Genomic DNA, 23,614 nt, shown 5'->3' on the forward strand with positions numbered 1-23,614 from the left:
GCAAATGAATTAACATCTGCTTTAGTGTCAGCTTCAGAATCAGCAACCTGATTTTTCTCAGAAAGGGAATGAAAGCAGTGCAGAGAATGACACTGAGTCTATCCCTGCATCAAAAATAATTCGATTCAAACTCTAAGTACAGCTGAAATGGAAATAAACGCATGTAAATATGGCAGCTCCCACTTCTTCTGAAAGTCAGAAATATGTGAACAGGAGTCTCTTCCAGCCCCATCACTGAAATTTGGGGAAACAACAAGTTATTGATTGACTGACACAAATGACTGTAATTTGATGTGGGATGCAATGGATGATTCTACAATGTCAGCTGGGGACTAAAAGTAAGTGTGAAAAATTCAGAGCAGAACAGACAAGTAAACCAAAGTTTTGACACGACAAACGTGCCACAGATCACAGATTCATGCTTATCTACATGCTGCATGAAAATAGATTCCCTTGTTTTCCTTCAGTGTCACGTCAATACAGAAAACATGTCAAAAAAAACTGCCATAAAGAGGATAAAGACAGATGTCACTGGGTCTGGAGTTGTGCTCTGCTGAAACTGAAACGGGCCCCAATCGTCGCCATTGTTCGCCAAAGCAAGGCTCACAAATCAAGAGTTGCTGGGCGAAAAAAAAAAAAAAAAAAGCGAGTGAATTACCTGAGGCTTTAACAGTCCCAGATCACTCAGTGTCTTATTTTGTTTCCATACAGTGCTCTAAACATTCACATCCATCTGTTATGAGAAGACAAGCATGGAATTTTGGGTCTCTGTAGCATGACAGAACTTCACATCAACAAAAACCACCGCTGTCAGCCGAGGGAGGTGAGGGGAAAGGAGGAGATGAAAAATGGAAGACAAGCATCGAGACAAGCGGATACTGTCACAAACATTTTTATCAATCACACAACTGCGCGCACAAACCCCCAAATATTTCCTTTAGTCTGGAGTGTCAGTTCTTATAGCAAAGTTTACTTGTCAGCTGGGGGAAGCGAAAGTGGACGAACATGCTCTGTCAGGGCTGGACTGTTTTTATTTGATAAATGGAGATCAGAGATATACAAATACTGTTTAGAGCGTACACTGTACAGCTGCTTGTTGGACTGCACAACCTCTTCATAAACGGTCCGGACAACCCCGTGTGCTTCTGTTTTGCAGTTGATTTCAACCACAAAGAAAAAACAGAAGCAGAAAAGTTCGGCTGATAATTATCTACGATTTCAAACATTCGTCGTGAGAACCTAATGCCTCACGCTGCTTGCAATAACTCCACCGCTAAAACAGAGCTGCCACATCCATGGATCTCGATAATTCAATTACTTGGTAAAGTGTAATCACACCCTCGTAGGAGTTCATGGCTAAAAGTGCATAAATTAGACCCCAATTATAAAAAGAAAACACTGAATTTCTCATTAACGCCACAATGCACCACTTCCAATGAGTTTGTTTCAACAGAATTCTGTTACAGCTGTTTGTCGGGGCTGGAATTAACCAAAAGTGTCATCAGAACCTAAGAGACATGATATAATTTATGGAGAAACTATTTGGAAAAGGGAAGGATGATGCTTTTTTCACAGAAGTGATAAAGAAAGTAGAGAAGTGTGTTTTCCTCTGATGGGTTCACACCAGTATACGAAAAGTAATCTCAACTCAACATCGACGAAATAATGGACTTTGTTATAGTGAACTGCATTAATAAGAAGCATTTACAAATATAGTTTTATGTTGTTGCACATGTATGATGGTAATTCATTCTACTGACTTAAGAGTTGTCATAATTTGTGTTTTTAAAAGTTGATATGTGACGGGGCGCCGCCATAGCTCACCTGGTTGAGCTGGCGTCCCATGTGCAGGGCTACAGTCCCAATGTGGAGGTCATGAGTTCGATTCCCGCTCATGACCCTTTCCCACATGTCCTCCCTCCGTTCTTCTCCCCCACTTTCCTTTTCCTCTCTCACTAAAACTATCCAACAAAGGCCAAAAAAAACAACTTGTCTAAAAAAAGTTGATATGTGGTACAGCAGACTTTGACATTTCAATGGAAATAAAGTTCTTTGGTGCCGACAGTACGGTGGCCCAGAAGTGTCACAACAAAACAAAAGTCACAACACAACACAATAAGCCACAACACAACCAAATTAACCACAACACTACAAAATTAGCCGCAACACAACACAACGGCTGCAACGGAAGTTGTTTTTTGTTTTTTTTTTTAACCCGGAAGTTATACTGTGAAGTGCGCAACCACACGAAGTGGGCAGAAGCCGGAGATTGTTGGAAACAACTCGAGAAGTAAGTAAAATACTGATAGTAAATAATGTTTTCTAATAGCGCATACCGAGATTAATGGACACTATTTACTATCAGTATTTTACTTACTTTCGAGTTGTTTCCAACAATCTCCGGCTTCTGCCCACTTCGTGTGGCGTTGAGCACTTCACAGTATAACTTCCGGGTTTAAAAAAAACAACTTCCATTGCAGCCATTGTGTTGTGTGGCAGCTTATTTTTTAGTGTTGCGGCTAATTGTGTTGTGTTGTGGCTAATTTTGTATTGTTGTGGTTAATTTGGTTGTGTTGTGGCTTATTGTGTTGTGTTGTGGCTTTTGTTTTGTTGTGACACTTCTGGGCCACCGTACTGCAGTATGTCAGAATCAGAATCAGATTTATTGCCAGGTATAGCTTACACAATATGAATTTGTTCTGGTGGGTTGGTGCAACAATACAACAATAAATATAAAGTAAAATAAAGTAACTAAGAAATAAAAAATAACTGTAATAGTGCAAAGAATCAAAGTTAAACTTAAATAAAAACCAATGAACGGTAGTGTTATTTACAAAAATATCAAGGGTGTTACCAATTAGGTGCCGAAAATATCAGCTTCCTGCCATTTCTCTGTTTCCCTTAATGGTAAACCCACTCCACTTTCTGTTTCATTTTTCCTTTCTCCTCCCCATCTCTGTCTCTCTGTGTCCTACTGAGCTTTGACAGAAATACATAGTTAGAGAAAACAGAGGAAAAAAACAGTAATGGCTCAGGCAAAATGTAACATCTTAATTTCTTTGAATCAAAAGAAGCAGAGATGGAAGGGAAAAAAAAAAAGCTAGAGAGAGGTACAATCAGAAGGAAACCAGCGAGTCAGGGGCAGACGTGAAAACATAAGAGTGGGCGTTTTTGAGGCTAAATTGTTTAGAAAATGAAAGAGATAAGGGAACAGGGGGGGAAAAAAGCACTCAAAAGCTTTGTGGTGTTTAAATGTGATCAGTGACAGGTCAAACAGACAGTTCTTTAGGGAGAAGAAACAGAGGATACAGGAAAAGTCAACACTGGCTATTATTATTTCATCAGTGCCACAGAGGGAGAGAGTCTGACAAAAGACAAAGACATGAGGTCAGAATAGAAACATCCACAGGGTAGACACCATAAGAGCCCTGCAACAAATACCACCTCTATAAAGTGCTCTGTTTTTGCTTTTATATCAGAGCTACTGAATTAGCATTATTTTCTTTATGTATGTCAATAAATAAGAAACAAAAAAGTTTGAGTCCCTGCCTTTGCAAACATCCGCCCTGTTGTAGTGTTTGTGAGGGAAGCTCTCTGAATGCTGACCAGGTCCAGGGGTGTAGATCAGTAAGCGACCCGGCACCATGACCTCCCTGCAGAGGCGCTACAAGTGAAAACACAATGTTCCTACAGGGATTTATTCAGACACTGCAGCTTCACCGCAAACCCTTCATGGTGACTACTGCTACCTGACTCATATCACTACTTTTAAAGTCTGCTATATCATGAACACCTGAGAAAGTTTGGTGCTCATGTTGATACCAGCCAAATATATGTTGCCTTTAGATGGAGGTCAGATATAAGTCATATTTTAGCATTAAAGTTAAATGGAAGCATTAACATAAGAGAGTCTAATAGGTACATGTTGCGTAAAAGTTTTTGTTAATGCCTTTAAATGGGTGACTCAAGAGCGATGCTGAAGCTTGCGTACAGCGACACGAGTCACTAAATAGCTGGAAAATGATGTGAATTGGTCGGTAGAGGCATTCATAGTCTACTTTTTTTGTTTTTACTCTTAAAAATCCTTGTAACATTTTCTGCCGGATAGAAAAGGAACTGAGCGGTTGGACACAGTTTCGGTTACTCAGTCAGCCATGTTTGTTAGCGCGGAGTCTTAATTTACTCGGATTCAAGGCAAATTAGTTCTACTTAAGCAAAAATCTAGGTTTGCGCAATGAATTTGAAGTGGTTCAAAGTGTGTGAACAGAAGCCCTGATCTAATTACACAGACACAGGAAGATGCACTTTCCACCATCATCATCATCATCAACAAACGAGGTAATACCTGTGGCTCATATCTACTATTAATACAAGCGGCCCACTATGTAAGCTGCTGTATGCAAACACAATACAGCTGTTATGGATATTAAAAAATAAAAAAATAGAGTCACTCAGTTCAGCAGCTAAATCATTTGGGTCAAACATTAAGAAATGCATTCAGCAGCCTGCGCTCAGGAACCGAGGATATAATACATTACAATATCTGAGTGCACTCTACATAAATGATTCTATTAATATTATAAGAAAGAAGCTTAAAAGGTGGTGGCAAGAGCAGAATTTAAAAAAGTGAGATGGGTGTGAGGCAAAAAAAAAGAGAAAAGAGTTGTTTGGAGGGGAAGAAAAAAAAAAATATGGAGGGCTTTGACAGAACGGAGTCACCGGGCTGTGACCAATCGAACGCTCGGAACGCATGCGGCAGACTTAACTGCGTGTGCCGTACATGTGTGTGTGTGCAGCTTCTCTTCCGCTCTGATGGCGACTGATCATCACGGTCCCGCTGTGCGTCTAGTGTTTGCACATATACACACGGACGTCATCGAGCGTTCGAGTCCTTCAGTCGCTCTAAAGAGGCAATGAACCAGGACGTTCCAGGACACGAGGGAAAGTCTACAGGGAACCGCAACCAAACAATTTTTGCACACAAACACACACTATTGGGCTAACACACATTAAAATAAACAGCATTTTGAGAGGCAAATCTCAGTGACAATAAAGCATTACCACAACGGAAACATGTGCAAACAATCAGCCAAAAAAAGGAATGGTTGTTTGTTTGAGTGTGTGTGACAAATACACACATGTCACGCGTGTAGGAAGTCACAGAGGTTAACTGTTATAAATCTTTTATTAATCATGATGCGTGTTAATAATTGAAATCAAACAATCTCAGAGAGGAATCGATAAAGAGAGCAAAAAAAGACACGGAGAGGGAGAAAAAAAATAACTTAAAAAAATGGCCGTAGAGAAGAATGGGGAGTGAAGCCAGAGAGAGGGCGAAAAAGAGAGAAGAGAAACATTAGGAGGAAGAGAGAGAGAGGGAAAGACAAAGACGAGAAGAAATCAATACGAGCGAGATGGCAGCAAAGGAGGGAAAGAGGTCACAAATCACCCCCAGCCAATACAGTGCGTGCCAATAACGTATGTGCGTGCGCCGGCGTGTGTGGATGTGGAGTCACAGGTCATTGCTAGCAGACTAATAACCATTCACACTTTGGCTAATGGAGACAAAGTAAGTAACCTAGTACACAATATGTCATTAGCAGACTTCAAGGCTAATGGAGATATACTGAGGTAAGTACGCACGCTGCTTGAGCAAACACTGGAGAAATGCCCTTCACAATAAGATATGCAATCTAGACAAATTATGCCGGTTCACACCTTTAGTCACATTAATTCAGATGGAGATACGGTAAACATGTTTTAGCAAATGCCACTGCTGATAATGATACTGTATTAAAGCACCTGTCTGAAGGAGGGGAGTTTTTTTCTTTTTAATCAGTTACTTTAAACGTTTCTTCGACTGAGGCCCGGGGAGGGGCAGGCCGGGGGGTTACGACCCAGCAGCGGGTCAAGTTAGCCATGTTTTCCAAGGGTACTGTGACAGGCAGTGGAGCTGCTTAAGGGAATCAGACCTGTTCCCTCCAGTTGGAAGCTGACCTTTGTAAACCCTAGGTCCCCTTTCCCACTCGCTCGCCCCACATCCTTGCCTGTTGTGACCTTCACCTGGCTCACCAGCCGCTCCAGATGAGGCTCCCCCAAGTAATTTATTGAGCTGTCACCAAGCTCACATATATCTATACTTTGCATTCATTACACGGACGATAAAACGTTCACAACACCTTCCTGGGGGTGTCACTTTCTATTAAAAATTCAAGAATATCGGACCGAATTTCACCTGGTGGAATTTATGCAAGTAAAAAAAAAAAAAAGGAGCCAGAGAAGGAAGGAAGGCACTGGTGCTGGAGAGCAAACACAGCATGTTTAATCAGTTCTATGTAATTAGTCAATGAATGTCAGTTAACGTCCTTGCATTCTATGTGTACAAGTGATGTCTGCTGCTTACGTTAGTTCTGCATAAACTAAGACACAAACAGTTGCTATTCTCTGCAAAAGAGAAACGTCTGATCTGGCTTTTCATAAGAGGAACAAGGCAGTGGCTAGGTGTGTTATCCTTTATAGCAGGGGTGTCCAAACCTGGTCCTCGAGGGCCACAATCCTGCATGTTTTAGATGTTCCCCTCTTCCAAAACACCTGATTCAAATGATCAGGATCGTTATCAGGCTTCTGCAGAGCTTGATGATGAGCTGAAACATGCAGGACTGTGGCCCTCGAGGACCAGGATTGGACACCCCTGCTTTATAGAAATGATCTTGGAGCAAAATCCTGTTTCAACATCATCACAGGCTATTTTATTTAAACCATTATTTAGGTATTTTTGCCTATCTAAAAAAAATAAAAATCCCAGCCCTTCATCTTTTTAGGCTTTGATGAAGAAATGATTAACGGGACAAATAACATTAATCATCACTTGTGTCTGGATGTCATCCTTTGTAGTGAGACAGCAATCTAAATAGACAGAGAACACAAAGGAGCCATTGTTAACAACTGTATCTGTTTGTAAAGTCAAAATAAAAATGCTTTAGAAGACCTCATTCCTTAAGAAAAACCGTGCCTTGCTGATGGTATGTGCTTTATAATGTGACGCATTATGAAGTCTTATGTGCTGCACTATCCAACCTTTAGAGAAAGTGCTTGTGTCATCACCATCGTAATCTTCGCCTTTGTTCCACACGCGTCTTTCACTTCACCATCTATAATAACGCTGCTTTCTAGTAACTCATCGCTACAGTCTGTTTTTTTCTTCCCTGCATTTCCACCCTATAACAAGGAACATCTGTGTTTCCATCATTCACCTCATAAATGCATCATCGCGCAACATCACACACACAAAGCTGTCTGAAGCAAACAGCGCTCAGCCGCCTCATTCATGCTTCGACTGTTGTTTGTACACATTTCGTCTTGATTCCTGAGATCCAGCACTTAAGTTGACTTCCTGCGAAAATATGAGAAACACAAGTAGACGGAGAGAGCGAGCTAGGAAGAGAGAGAGAAGGAGAGAGAGCACAGCAGGATTCATATCATCTTTCTCCTCTGTGTGACTCCCTGATATCTGTTGGCCTTTCTAGGCCTCTCAGAGGCACCCTCCATCAGCATCCCTCCATCATCCCCCTACTCCTCTCCCCTGCTTTCTCAAGCTCAGGTTTTATCTGCCTCTGCTCTCTCCGATTTCAGTCGGTGGAAATTAGAGTAGAGCACAAAACAGCATGGAGCGGAGAGAAAGGAAGAGAAAAGAAAAGGGGAAGGGAAAGGGAGAGGATGGGACAGGAGGAGGGGAGAGAGAGAGCAAGAAGACAGATAATAAAAGCAGTATGGGGGTCATAGCTTCTGGCTGCGTCTGTGACACAGCAGGAAACAAAGAGTGGAAAACAGCTTACAGAGTATAGGTTTTCACACAGACAAACAGATAAACAACAAACACACACAGTGAATCCACCAAGATCCATAGCTGTCTACGCGAAAACCAAAACATATCTGACGTTTGGAGCATCTTTGTGATTGTAGGTCAGAGGTGATTTTGCATAAGAGCAAAAAGGCACGATCGAGTTATTATGATGTCGTCGTCTGTTTTGTTTGTTCAGCTCAGAGAAAAGAACAAAACACATCTGTTGCACCAAACTTTGTTCGAATTCTATTTACAAAAAGCTCCACTTTCAGTCATCTCCAGACCTCAACAGCTCTTCTTGATGTCGCATAATGCCTCCCGTTTATTTATTTATTCATCACATTTTTATGTGTGTATCTGTATGGATTATGGTGTACTCGCGAGATTAAATGTCCCGTAGCAGTAAAAAGGAGGCGAGCAGCCAATCAATTTTTTATTAAAGTGACATTACGATGGGTCTGTACAAGATAAATTAAGCATGAATTAAAGCACATCTTGAGCAGCTCAAAAAAAAATCTAAAACCAAATCCATGTTGTACAACCGGGCCTGAGGGTTACTGCAACAGGCTGGGACGCTCGGAAAGATAATATTAAAATGAAGTTGTAAAATGAAGTTTGGTACCAAATGAGACTGTGGCTGCAAAACAGAAAGCGGGCTGGATGTTGGATTTGTGGCTGACTGGGTGATTCACATTCTTGACGTACCTCATGGCGTTGACCGCTACACATTATCAGAACCTAAATCCACGGGCTGCTAATTGAACAGAATTTCCTCTCAATAACACACTGTTTGGAACCCAGCGGCTCGCAAATGAACGAGCTGCTTGATGGGAGACTAATAAGCAGCTGCAGACGATGTCAATAACAAACACCGAGAGACTGGTGGAAAGACCTGAGAGCCAAAAAAAAAAAACACATGGATGAACAAAACGGATTACTTGTCATCTTCGTATCGCTTTCACAGACGACTGGTGACGGTAAAGTACAATTATACGCAGGTGTTCTGAGACAAAAAAAAACATGCGAGATGCTATCAGATTAAAAAGCGGTGAAGAGAGATGAAAAAGGTATGTTTCAGAAAATCAAAAACCAAGTTACACAAAGACAAGTCGGGTTAGGAGTGGAGTACACGGAAACTGATACGCAACTCATCCTCCAACAGAAACAACAACATTATCTTGTCTTTTATTAAAATTTCCTTCGCCGCTCTGTGCATCTCGCTCTGTTTCTATATTTGTACCTGTTGTCTCGCATCTCTCATATTTATATCGTCGCATTTATTCTCCTCTGCCTCGACTATTGGAGTGTGACAGCTGAATCAGGGGAAACATCAGACTATGCTGCTCAGTTGCTGCCCGAGTTTAGGGACTGTAGCAGATACGCTGAGCAACCAGGACACCCGAGGACACACACGTCTGCTCGCACAATGGTAAATCTTCTGAAAAATACCTAAAAGAAAATTTTAAAAAAAATCGACCTATTCTGCTCACCTGCCTTTGAGAAATAAGACCATGCTGCTGTTGACCTCCGTGTTTCATTTGGATCAGGAGTTTTTTTCAGAATCTTTTTCCAGTCCGAGTGTGTAATCGCCTGCTCTGGGGAACCCAGACTCATTACCGAGCAGGTTGGGACCCAGACGCTCGGCTCATGTCGACGTTAAGTCTAAGAAAGCAGGTTGTGTACGTCTTTGTATTCCTGCCAAAGCGATAGCGTGATTCATCATTACCCAGCCAGCGGAGTAATGCCATGTGCTGTCAAGTGACAAGTGTGGAACTTTGGCTGCGGTCCAGTACATCATTGTGGATCCTATTAAACTGTCCTGTGAACATCCCAGTACAGCCCCGACAGTGGGGGCAGCTGTGTACACACATCTGACATGCGACCCGCCTTTCTGCACAAGTAACTAAACATCCGAATAATCGGTTTAAACCTGTTTGCTTACACAGTTAATTACGTGTTTGCGTTTATTTCGAATTGCCTACATGGAAAGTGACAGCAATGCAATTGTATGCATTTTGATGAAGAAAGGATAAATGGAGCAAATACCATGAAAGCTTCTGTCATTGTTCCTTCTAGTAAATTAAACGGAGCCATTGTTATTAGCTACATCAGTGTGTTTGCTTCTTGTAATGTCAAAAAGGCTTTTCATACCCTGAGAACAACCTTCATGTACTTTGATGTGCTACGTTTTTGTTTTTTTTTTACTTTTTTTTGGTGGATCTGTGGACTATTGAGACTAATATTCTTGCAATCATCAGGGCCAGCTATATAAAAATATGTAAATAAAAAGCTTAATTTAATTATCTGAACTGCAAAACCCACTGGCAGATAAGAAATGTATGGTATCTTGAAAATAAAAGAAGAACAAGAAGAAAAACACTAAAATGGAACTATTTATTCAAGTGAGAAACTGTAAAAATTGAAAGATTTTATTGGAATTTCCATTTTCTAACAGCCCTTGAACTACTCATCTGTGACGAGTGGCTCCTTTGGGAAACTTCACCAGATCTAAGCTTAAAATTGGAATGTGTTTTTTTATTAAAATGATGTCTAATTTACAATTTCCCAAACATGAACAGTTTGGTGTAACCAGACTCTTTCAAGAACAAAAAAGAAAATCTGCACTGCTTTGTGCAACTGAAAAGCTAATAGTGACTCAGCAGTTGCATGATAAGAATAATTTGTGTATAAGTAATAAATATCTATAGTATGTAGAGCCACTATGGTTTTTTTCTAGTATTGGTAACATCTGGAGACACTTTGAAATATGTACATGTTGATTCCATGTTGCATACTCAAAGAAATTCAACTTTTTCTTTTTCCTTTCTTATGATTTATAGCAATATAACAGTGTCATACTGCACAAAAGACATTTGTACCTCTAACTGTCATTGTGTTGTTCCTATGGAGGTTCAGGGCTTTTTATTATAGTAAACAATGAGCCCAGAGTTTGAAAAAATGTCATATAAGCAACAAAAAAAGCCCGGAAAGTGTGGTTCAGAGGGTTAAAAGAGGCGTAAAAGGGACCTTAGCTGCATTAAAAAGCCTTTATCAATCGTTTGTGGCACAAATTCGGCACAAAAACTCCACAAATGAAGAATAGGAAAGAAAACCTGCAGTAGAAATCAAATATATATCAGATGCATGCGTACTGTGATCTGGCTTCACCGTCTCTGTCACCGTGATTTTTACTTCTTTGTTTCATCTATGAATATGTTTACCAGTAGAGTCCCAACATCAGTCATGCATTTATGCTACACTCTCACACAAAAAAAGTTATTTTATTCTTCAACTGCGCTCCTTTAAAACCAAACAAAAAGTTCTCCTGAGTATAAACTGACACGTATCTGCACTCGGGTCTGTTTTTTTTTCTGTCAAAAATGTCTCGAGTCTTACAAAACAAAAAAAGTTTGACTGTCCCAGTACGCCCACTTTCTCCTTCTTTTCAAGTACGTTAGACACATGTACACATCTCTGAGTATGTAATCGTGTGCGCTGGACTTCACCCACCTGAGTTTTCGTCCACCCTCTCCTCCACGGTGTGGTCCTTCTGATGGACCCACTCGCTGTTGCACTTAAAGTAAATCTGTGTGGCAGGTGTTGCTTTGCAGTAGAGATTGACGGGTTTATTCTTGACGATGTAGCCCTCCTCAGGTTCGAACAGGAAGTGAGGCAAAGGCTCCGGAGGGTCAGAAGGGAAGGTTTCTGGGAGCTCGCTGAGGCTGAGGAAATCGTCGTCATCTCTCACTGCAGAAGGAAAGAAAAGCAAAACGTTAAAATTCAGTTTTTTTTCTCATTCGATCAGACTGTGTTGTTGCTTCGATGGTAAACAAGAGCAGAAGTTCAGCTTTTAATCGGGGACTCTATTCTTCCAATCATCTGTTATTGTTCTCTGTTCTCTGCAAAGAGTATCACTAATGCTTCTCATTGAACTGAATGTGTTCGAGACACAGTTATTTTCATCTGAGTAATTGTCATGCTTCAAGCCAGAGACCTGGAAGGAACATTTTTCTCTAACCTGGCCATAGAATGCACCTTTAATCTCATTTGTGGTGTTTGTCAGCTATTAGCGTCATTAAACACACACACACACACAAGATCCTGATGGTTTTATATAAGCCTTAAGTTTATAAGTTTAAGGAAAAAACACTACACAATAGAGAAAAACTGCCTCAAAGAGAGAGAGGTGAACACTGAGACAAGCATTAAATAATAGTTAGCTCAAGAGCCAGCCGTAGAGCAGGAAAGAATGAATAAGTAAAGGAACAAATGGGTGATTTCATTTTCACATCTGCTCATTAATAGAAATTCATGGGATTACTCATAGAACCAGGCCAAGCTTCTGCCTGATCAGTTGTAGTTCAACATGCATCACGAGGCCTGATAAATCAGCTAAACAATCAACGACTGGTCGGATTTCTGGCACGTCAAGAAATCTGGTTCAGCTGCGTTACAGTTTAAGCAGCTCACGGCCGCCGTCAAAAGATCGGTTATAAACTGCAGTGAGCTCATTTTAACATCAGTGGAGGAGTATTTCATATGTCGTGGCTAAAAACTGTGGCCCTGACCGTCTCTGTTGGGATGTAAAAGTGAACTTTACTCTCGACCAGACACCATATTGTCTGCATCTTACGGCCATCTGCAGCTCCATATTTCTCTCTCTGAGTCAAGACAATGTAAACACACAGTATCTGTCCAGCTCTAATCACCAATAAACACAAATTCTGACTTATATACCCACCAACACCCTACAGCACAACTACCTAAATCACAACCTCATGCAAGTTTAAACCGATACGCTCCCAAAAGACAGAAAGGGATTAAGAGCAAACTGAATGTATGCCGTCCAATGCAGCAAGGAGCGCACAGACCTATACATAGGAGAGATTAAACAACCGCTCCACAAGTGTATGGCTAAGAAAGCAGCTCCTCAGGACAAGACTCAGCAGTTCACCTGTATCCAGGATAAGGGACACTCCTTTGAAGATGACAGTGTTCACATTCAACAAGACAGATGGTTTGAGAAGTAAAGGAAGCCATCGATGCTAAACTAGAACAGCCCTTTGTAAACAGAGGAGGGGGCCGACACCACTTATCAGGTACGTTTAATGCAGCCTTGAGATCTCTAACTAAGGCATTCACAATCAGTCACACTTCAAGGCATGTGAGTGTTTGGTAGCTAATGGGTCTTTATCTATCCATCCATCCATCCATTATCTATACACCGCTTAATCCTCATGAGGGTCGTAGGGGGGCTGGAGTCTATCCCAGCTGACTCAGGGTGAAGGCAGGAGACACCCTGGACAGGTCACCAGTCTATCACAGGACTACACTTAGAGACAGACAACCAAGCACATTCCCTCAACATGTTTTTGGACTGTGTGGGAGGAAGCCAGAGAACCTGGAGAGAACCCACGCTGCACGGGGAGAACATGCCATCTCCACGCAGAAAGATCGTGGGTGTCCTCACCAGGACGCGAACCGGCAACGTTCTAGCTGCGAGGCAAGGGTGCTAACCATCGTGCAGCCTGGGTCTTTATCCATGTGACAATATAAATGTGGGACTCCTGTAAAACTAAACTCTTGGATGAGAGACGTTTCAAGAACCAAGAACCTTCTACTGAAGTTCTTAAGATGAACATAACCAGGACGACTGAGCAGCTACACAAACACACTGCACTAAACATACAACTAAATAGAAACAAATGTACAAAAATAAACTACAGACACCACAGTTCCTACATATATACAATAAAACAATCTCTGTCATCATACAGGGAACTTAATGTACATAATAAATACATTTTATATGTTAATTTGTAATGAAAAGTTTATATAACACAAGCCATTTCTACATCTGTCACAAACTTTCAATATGTTTCTCAAAAATGCCTAATCACAACCCTTCCTCTACTCTTTGTCTAATCTAAATCTACATCTGCAACTTCAAAGTGTGATTTGTGCAAATGGAGCCATCAAGAACAGCAGACGACAAAACGGGCCGGAAAAAAAAATACTGACAGCAAGACAGACGGGAGGAAATAACTGAATAGACAGTGTGGCCAACCCTGAGGGCACCAGGAACTTTATCCTCCTCCTCCTCTGTCCTTCTTCCTCTCCTCCACTGTCTTTTCACTCTGTCCAAACTTCACGCCCACCCATGGCCTCAATCAAAGGGACACCGAGAGTGTTTTGTCACCAGGTTGCCAAGGTCACCAAAACACAGAGGATTACAAGAGCAGGTGGGAGGGAGAGGAAATGGCCTCTTTCTTCCTTTCTTTCGTTCTTTCTTCTTACTTTCTTTCTTTCACTCTCCCATAGAAACAAATGGACACAAACACAGCACACACATTAAAAGTACATGCACACAAACACATGCACACTTTAGTTCTAACTTGTAATTTCCCTCCACTCCATCATCATCCAGTTTCATTAAGACCGTCTAGACCTTCATGTGTGTGTGTGTGTGTGTGTGTTTCTACGTGTGATTGCCTCACCTGGAGTGCTGTGACTCATGGGAAAATTTGAACACAGAACATTTTTGACACAGCTTCACGGTTTAACCTCTTTTCTTCCAACCCTAATGTGTCATGACTACAGTCGCACACAAACACTGCTGGAAACACAAATGTGCATTTGCATGCCCGTGCACACACACACACAGACACACACGCACGAGTATACAAATCTTTCATTCCTCTCCCTTAATTGTGTGTGCGGCTGTGGTCCTTATCTTGGAGAATAGCAATGCGCTGTGGGCTAGGAGCTAAAAGCAGCTTAGGTAAAACAACGAGACACAAATAGGGGAAAAATGGAGTAGGCAGCGTCCTCACTTTGATGTCACGAAGCTGACATTTTCTCTGTTAGTTCTGTAATTAGTTCTCTGAGAGTATGAAAATTGGTAGACATTTTCGCTGCATAATTTCATTATCTGTGGGAAATTCTCTCCCACTCTCGGTTATTTATCCAGTGTCATGTTCAGCCGTTCCTCCGTCAGTCTCTCGCTCGCTGCACCGCCTCCTCCTCCTCTCTCCTTCTTTACACCCCTCCCGCTTTTCACTTCACTTTGCCCCAACACTCATTCTTGCCCTCATCTGTCATTCAGAGAGCCGGGGGTGGGTGGGGGTTCATTGCTCCAGAGCGACCGCTATAAATTATTGATTGGCACAAGAAACATGATAGCCAGAGAAAAGGGTGGGAGGAATGAAGAAATTGAGGAGGGGAGGATGGAGAAAATTTTCCCCGTGAATGAAAGCTTTGTTTTTGGAAATGCCTACTATTTCCTCTCCTCCATCCTCCAGTCTTTTTTTTTTTTTCTGCCCATCCTCTTTCCCTCTTTTTTTTCACCTCCTTTTTACCCCGACTCCTGCTCTCCTGACAGAGTGACTTACTGGTCCTAACAGCCCGGCTCATAAACGTCTTGCCTGAATGCTGTCATCAGTAATGGATGGCTGTAACAGAACAATGTCCAGCTTCGATTTACGGCATGTAGTAAACATGTACCGCAGGCAAAAAAATACCCCACATTTAGTCCCGAGCCCGTAGGCCTGCCCACGTCAGAACACCTACGACCCCAACCAATGACCATCAGTAAATCTGTTAGGAATGATGTCATCAGAAGCGACCAATCATGTTTGAGTGTCACCCACATTGTCTTGATGGATCGAATGGAGCTGATTTATCATTGACAGGGGGGGAAACAATTATGAAATGAGTCTATATTATTAACCTTATTGGATATGCAAGTCCTGCACTGCACTGCAAACAGTACTGTACTTCTACTGTAAAAATAGCAATTAACAGGCCACTCGTCGGCATCGATTTGGACAGTAGGAACATATTACTACCAAGGTTAATGGATTGCTGTATACTTTTCTAAAGCAGTCTTCTACTTTAACTCCTCTCAGTGTTTCTCAGTGAGGTCACCGCAGTGGATAAGTGATACTTATTTGAGCCTTACTTTGCATAGCGGCCATAGGTCAAAATAACTCTGTTTGAATCAAACTTACACCCTTGAGGCCACTTAACAGCAACACCGACTGCAACAACTAGTACGTTTAAGAGCGCAAAGCTGAATAGTTGAGAAATATGCAACCACATCTGCAACCTAAAGCAAGTCAGACTTAGCCATATAAGGTCAAACTGGGTAGAAGTGTGTGTGTGTGTTTGTGTGTGTGTCTTGTGTTCTCGGTGCTGTAAGTGGTCTGTGATGTGTATCAGTGCAGTAGCCGTGGAAATCATGAGATTATACTTCTTAATGTCTTATCAGCTAGTTAGAATCTGCAGCAGCTGCAAAAACATACCGAGAAACCGGCGCCCTCTTACACACAAACACACACACACCGTAAATAGACATACACTTTTCAAACTGGTACCCCCCCTTTTTACCCCTAATCCTCTAACACAACCACTATCAACAACACACACACATACACAAACATGGAGCTCAAACAATCCCCACATCTATCTCGGAGACTTTTTGCTGCCAAATTACACAAAGTCACATGTTCAAATACACTGACGAAAATAAAACACACACACACGCCCACGCCAACACAAAGGTGCAAAAGCGTTTGTGTACGCTAAAGCAGAAAGAAAAACACGCGGGGCTCGCACATTTCTCCGTTTTTCTTTGCTATCTCCCTTCCTCTCTCTTTCCGTCTCTGGCGAACAGATTGTTTCACGGAGGAAAAGTACAAATTCCCACCGTCGGCGCTCACAGTACCCAGAGCTCCTGCCCACAGAACCCTCGCCTGACAGTCATCCCCCAAAACACACACACACACATTTGAGCCTTTATTATATCACATTCAGCTTAAAAAGACCCATTTGAATTCTCAAAAAAAAAAAAAAAGGTTTGGGGACGTGGTTCAGGGAGTTTAGGTAGATGGAAATTGAGAGGAGTGAGGGATGATGGGACGGCAGAGAGCGAGTGAATCACCGCTGTGGAATTAGATACGCTGTCTGATGTCAAATGTTTTCACACAGGCTGCAGAAGAACATGCAAGCAGAAAGCATGCAACTAAAGCCACCCAGAGCATGTGTTCATGTGAGCACACACACATGTAAAACTTAGAAACAAAGATATTCAACACACACACAGAGCGGTTGAAATGAAATTATCAGATTTTCACCTATAGAGCAGCACTTCAGCGTTTCTCTTCTCCCTCCTCCTCTCAGCTGCTTTCATAATTTGCTGTCATTACTACTTTAAGAAAACAACAAATGGCTTTTATTATTCTCCTTTGAAAACATTCTTTTTCAACCTCCCACTGGGGATTCGGCGCTCAACTTTTCTTAAGTGTTTACCCATCCGCTATTCAATTATTCATGCTTCGAAACAATAGCTATATGTGTGGGTAAGGTTTCCCCACTTTTGCCTGAAGAAATACCTGTAAACCACGGTCACTGAGCAGAGCGATAGAGAAATTTCATTAATAAAGGCATTAATATAGAATAATCTGGTCAGCAGTATGCTGCTGTACCTTAAGGGTGTCTTTGTTGAAAAGAAAGGTTATTGAGAAAAAGTGTTTACAATCTATTTTAATAAGAAAAAAGTTTTGTTTTTTCTATTTTTTTTCCCCAAGACTATTTTTTGTTAAGTCTATTTCCCTCACAGAGTTGTTTTTTTGGGGGTATTGTGAGCACAAAAGAACAAATCAAAGCACAGCTCCATACACAGTTTGATATGTCGAGGGCGTTTGGGAGCTGTTCACCAGTGGACACGGAATAAAAAAAACAAAACTATTAGTTCCAGTAATCACACACTAATCTTGCCATCTTCCTCCCTTTTCTTTCATGTTTTCTTTTCTCCCTTTTCTAGACTTGTTTTCACACAATAAGCGCTTGAGATGAGGGCGATAAAGTAAAGACCAGCAAAGTTACGCGGGTTGACAAAAGACGACACGATAAAACACACAGTACCAGCATGCAGGCGTGGGGAGGGTGTGTGTGCATTTCTCACAGTTAAATATGCTTATAAATAAAAGAGATCAAGGGTGAGTTAAGTCAGTTGATCTCTTTGACACGGCGTGCCAGGGAATTATACGCCACGTCCCGGAATGTCACATCCTTTCTGAAACCAGACACCGAGTGGTCACACATTATCTGCATCCATTTGAAACTTGAGGTTTTTTTTTTTAAAAAGCCACAATTATTAAAGAGAAGAGCAGATATGCAAAGGGAGAGAACTTAATCATCCATTACCTTCCTCCACAGGGATCAATCGCATTTACATACATTTGAATATAGACGTCAAGAAAACGAAATTATACGCTAATATAGGGAAACTTTTTGATGCAAACGTATACGGCTCCCCTACAGTGGAGGGAAGCATGAGGAAGAGTCTAGAGTTTCAACTTCAAGGTAATTTATGTTCTTTTTGTTGTGAGTTTTCAGATAACATCTCATACAAAAGAGCATCTACATTGTTGTACACGGCTGAAAAGCGCCTCGAAGACTGGGTGGCCAATCATGTCGGTTTGATGACAGAAAAAAACCCCCGCAAGATATAATACAGCCTGCACAGCACACTCCTTGTCATAGCCAATTATTTATCCACCAGGCTCTCGGAGTTATAATGGGCTATTCATAATAGCAGAAAATACTTCAATGCTCGACTACCTCAATATGGAGCCGGCAGTGACAGCTGGTCGGCGTCCTCTGACTTTAAATGTGCGTGACATATTAGGCCCCAACTAAAGCCTGGAACTAGATTTACAGCCCTGCCTGAAGAGGGGTGACTCAGTCAGGCTGCAGCTGGCCTCAGTTAACAAAGAACCCAAGAGAGGCACTTCATGTGGAATGAAAAAAAGAATAAATCGACGGTATCCTGGTGGTTAAAACCCCATACAGTTCACCAAAATCCGACTCTTAGTAAAAGTAAAATATGCACTGAAGAAATAGAAGAGAATAAAAACAACAAGAAAATAAATAAATCTCGAAAACAGGAGAGCAACAAAGAGAGAAGCAGAACGATGTTTTGTCCAAGAAGTCATGTAATTTTTTTTCCCTCTCTTTCAAAGTTTATTGGATTCTTCTGTAATAATGTCATGACAACTTTTTGATTTTCTCCATTTTTTTGTCGTGTACATGCCAGCGGTATCACTGCGAGCTCAAATGTATTCATACACTGACACTGTGGGGCGATATTCATAGCCTGGATAATTACATTAAAGCCTCGCGCACCAACAGGCACACACACATTCACCACCAGCCACGTACAGCGTATGAATACAAATCCCTCACAGACTCACACGCACTCCAACAGGAGTGGTATCTGTGACACGCATATTTTATTTACTCAGAAATTATAATTCCTAAAGTTACATTGCCTTTAGTTATCAGGTCAGCGTACGGTTAACATTGCTGTGTGTGGAAGGAGGGCGGTCAGTGCCCATGCATTTTTAAACAGGCTTACTGTAAGTCTGTGCAATGTGTATGTGGTGTATGTGCATGTGAATTTATGCAAATGCGTTTTATTGCATCCACGCTTGCATGTGAGTACATTCTGTACATCTGAATATGTGTGAATATACAGTCGGTGGGTATTTAATGTTCTAGAACAGAACTGTTTGCACATGTGCCTGCATGTATGTGTACTTCCAGAAGTAGTTTGGCTCTTAAAAAAAACTTTTAAACAGTTTGTTATGGCTTGTATGCAGAACAACTTTAAATTTGAAGGTTGAAATTCCCTTTTTTTTTTATTACAATTTATTTAGTATCTTTTCAGGCTGCAGGGTGGCGCAGTTGGTAGCACTGTTGCCTCGCAGCAAGAAGGTTGCTGGTTCGCGTCCCGGTGAGGACACCCGGGATCTTTCTGCATGTTCTCCCCGTGCAGCGTGGGTTCTCTCCGGGTTCTCTGACTTCCTCCCACACAGTCCAAAAACATGTTGAGGTTAATTGGTGATTCTAAATTGTCCGTAGGTGTGAATGTGAGTGTGCTTGGTTGTCTGTCTCTAAGTGTAGCCCTGTGATAGACTGGTGACCTGTCCAGGGTGTCCCCTGCCTTCACCCTGAGTCAGCTGGGATAGGCTCCAGGCCCCCCCCGCAACCCTAGTGAGGATTAAGCGGTGTATAGATAATGGATGGATGGATGGTATCTTTTCCTTTAGTTTTCCACAGTGCACACAGTGTGACTGTAGGGACGGTTGGCCTGCCCACCACTTTAGGTTCAGACTCAGCAATTAGCGGCTATATTACCATTAAAGTCTGTACAGACAGTCATCATACACAAGGGATGAAGCCTGATGACTTTGATGATACGCCAACTTTTCAGATACAAATTCTTTAACAGTCTTTGGTACAAACTCCAATGCAGCATACTAATTAGTAGCCATAATATTAAGACAAAAAATTTTAAAAATCAAAGTGCTTAACAATTTCTGCAACAAGCTTTTGCTGGAACGCTCATTTAAACCACAAGGATGTGAATATCGCTGATAAGTTTTGTTACCATGAGGTCACAGAGCTCAAGATGAAAGCAGAGCAATTAGAAGCACAACACAGGAGGAGGAAAGAGAAAAGTATTTATCATAACGAAAACCAAACAAAAAAAAAAAAAGGGAAAAATGTTTCCTCACTGGACTTGACTTGAGGCACAAACATTTCAGATTCTGCTTGGCTGAGAGCACACTGCGACGCTCACAGTTGGGGATACATCACACATATATACAATTGGGCACAGGCACATTTTAAGCAGGGACACATGCAGCACTGGAGCAGCTGATGAGTGGGCGTTTGCAGGTAGGCAGTGTGAGAGCACTCTGAAGCTATTTTTTAAAGTCGTCTCTGCCAAGCGATACATGCACACACACACACACACACACACACGGATACCTAATGGGACTGCATCTTTGCTCGTCCTGCTCTGTTGTCATTTCCTGCATTATTGTACAGCTTCACTCCTGTCCTCTATCTTTGTCATTCCTCTGTTCTCGGTTTTGTCTTTCCCTCTCGCCTTAAGCACATTTCCGTGCCGTAAGCATTCTTCTGCATGTGGTTTCTTTGTCACTCCAAGATTTTGTAAATTATTCTGGCTCTGAGGCTCAGAGGGAGACAGGGGTAAAGGTATACAGTACACTGCTCTATATGGAGTACTTTGGACGCCTCGTTTGTCCTGAAATGGCTCTTAAGCCAGAGCTTATCTCCAGTTTCTGCAGTGCAAGTCAGCGTCAGTGTATGGATACACCTCAGTGGGCACCACAGGATGGTTCGCAGCAGGGGTTTAAATCAGATTCTGCTCTTTCAAGGTTGAGCACCAAGAGATGAGGTTTTGGTTACAGTTTTTTTTTGTACGTGTATCTTTCGGTACATGGGTGGAGCCCTAAATGTCACACTATCAGCCACTGCAATCGCCAGATGAGAGCGAATCTGTCTGAGTCCTTTGGCTGCGCTGTGGGTTTTAATTCCACCTCCTCCCTCTGAAATAGGTCACTGGTGTGAGAACCAGTAAATGCAGGCCATTTAGGGCAAGTCTCCCATCTCTCAATTCCCCCTCGCTCTCATTACCTCTCCTCAGTCACGCTAGGTAACAACCAGACTCCAGATATCTTTCATGCTGCAATCACAACTTCATTGTATTCTCAGTTCCACAAACATGACCTCATAATTCGTCCAGCTCCATTCGCAACATCGTACTTATGCATTTCTGCGTCAAACATAAAGGACTGCAGTTCACGAGTTGTCACAAGTATAACTCACAGAACCCTTTAATGACAGGGTCTGTCAGAAACTGAATAATGCGGTAATACTGCAGTAACACCAAAAGCCAAGAACAGATAAGAAAACAAGGAGAAACCGGCAGCCACATGGGCAGTCAGAGAAAAATAATTACAGTCATTTCACAATCATGAACAACAGTTATCAGTTCTGTAATGCACAAGTTTCATTTTGTATCACACACCCAAATGTACGCACATCACACACACACACACACACACATGCAGATGGAATATCTCATTCATATGCATAGTCTTATGTAAGCTTGTGGGGGTACAAACTTGTGCAAGTTGCTGTGTAATGTTATCTTCCAGATGGATTCTGTCTCCCTTATCCCAGGCCTGAGGGAAAAGCAAGGGTTCGCTTTCATTCATGTTCTACTATCACAGCTCAGTATCGCTATTAATACAAGCAGCCAGCGCGGGGCAGTGCATTAGAATATCAAAACATTGGCTGGGGAAGGACTTCTATTTTCAGGGAGATAGAATAATGTTTTTCTGGGAGGCTGACAACTGATAGCATGTCTGGCTGCTTGTGTGTATATATCGGTGCTGTATGATCCCCATCTTACCATCCAGCTGGCTCTTCCTCTCGCCGTTCAGCGTTTGCATATTTTCTACCTGTCAGCATCTCCCTGTGCAGGAGGTATATGTGCCTTTATGATATTTATTCTTCTTATCTGTCCCGCGTCCCTCTTCGCCTTTTCATCCCGGTCTGTGATGTCGTCCCTGATTTCTTTAGAAAACTTGCTTATATTGGCGTTTTCTGTAACACCGTTCGCCTTTTCTCTCTCTCCTCTTGCACGCAGCCTACTTTCTCCCTCCTTTTGCTTCGGAGTAATGACATAGATTTAGCCATCCTTCTTTCTTAGGTCTCTTCCCCAGAGGCACGTTCCTCATCGACCTCTACCCACCCTACTTTGAGACGAGATCTCCTCCGCTTTGCAGCTTCCTCCTCGTGTTTTTCTTCTGTTCTTCAGCTATATCTGTGTTCCTCTCTCTTCCATCCTTCCTTTACCTCATCAGCTATCTCCCGATCCACATTGCTCTCTCTCTCAAAAAGGAATTAAAACACCGCGCTCTGCCCAGTTTGCTAGATTATTATTTGGTGACGCACACACACTCACAAACACGGTGGAATAATAAAGATGGCCTAAAATCAAATGATAAAGAACAGCTTACAGGCTTATTTCATTTGAAGATTTTCCCATATTTTGGCTATTTTATTCAGAGCTGAAGATAAAATTGGATCAGGCATTTCACTGCTCATGCCTTTCTCCATCTGGAGGCTCACCATCTCTCTCTCTCTCTTCCCTCCTTATCCCTCCACTCTCCCCTACCACCCTCATTCCTTCCGACCGCACAACTTGGTTTCTCTCTTGTGCATTGCCAATCTCTCCTCCTCCCCTGCTGGGTCCTTCTCAGTCATCCCTCCATCCTTCTCCCTTTTCTTCTTGGCATATTTCCACACTTCCTGCTCTCATCCTCAATGCCCATTTCCCGCCTTCACCCATTCCCAACACTTCATCTCCCTACTTTGCTCTCTGGCATCTTTCCCATCCAACCTCCTTCTCTCAGTCTTCCTCTCCCTCCTTTGCGTCTTCATCTCAAACTCTTCTTTTTTTTCCGCTACCTCACTTGCTCTCTGTATCCTTCCCCTACCTCCCTCCCTCCTCGGGTCACTATAAATAGAGCCTCGAGGGGGTTTCATAATGGACTTCTGCTTCTGACCCTATTACAGAGACATTACTGACCACGCTCCTCTCTCTGGCCTTCTTCTTGCGTTGTCTCCTCATCTACACTCAGCGCACAACCGCTTCTTCCATCTCTCCTTTATCTCCTTACCATCGCTACAGATGATCGTAGATTTACTTCTCTGCCATTTCCGCCACAGTTTTACCAATTGGTTGCACATTTTGTCAAAATTATTATCCTCCTAATCTCGGCGAGAGTTAATAACGTTTGGGAGTCGGTGCGTTATTTGTCCTCTCCTGGGAATTCTCACATCGTGAAATGTATTAAAGTCTTAATTTGGTCTTGAGCTAACATAAAA

At 42.1% G+C, this 23,614-nt stretch overlaps 1 protein-coding gene across 1 annotated transcript in view; it reads right to left on the bottom strand.

Moving 5' to 3' along the window:
• Positions 1-22,173, bottom strand: part of LOC103372697 (netrin receptor UNC5C-like) — a 99,783-nt gene extending 77,610 nt beyond the window's left edge. The window contains exons 1-2 of the mRNA XM_008302402.1: positions 22,134-22,173; positions 11,354-11,590 (exon numbers count right to left, since the gene is read on the bottom strand). Coding sequence (XP_008300624.1) covers positions 11,354-11,590; positions 22,134-22,173 — 277 coding nt within the window. The remainder of the gene's footprint in view (positions 1-11,353; positions 11,591-22,133) is intronic.
• Between the last annotated feature and the right edge of the window lie 1,441 nt (positions 22,174-23,614).

The sequence above is a fragment of the Stegastes partitus genome, unplaced genomic scaffold (assembly GCF_000690725.1).
Source record: "Stegastes partitus isolate 25-593 unplaced genomic scaffold, Stegastes_partitus-1.0.2 Scaffold1807, whole genome shotgun sequence".
Classification (NCBI taxonomy): Eukaryota; Metazoa; Chordata; class Actinopteri; family Pomacentridae; genus Stegastes; species Stegastes partitus.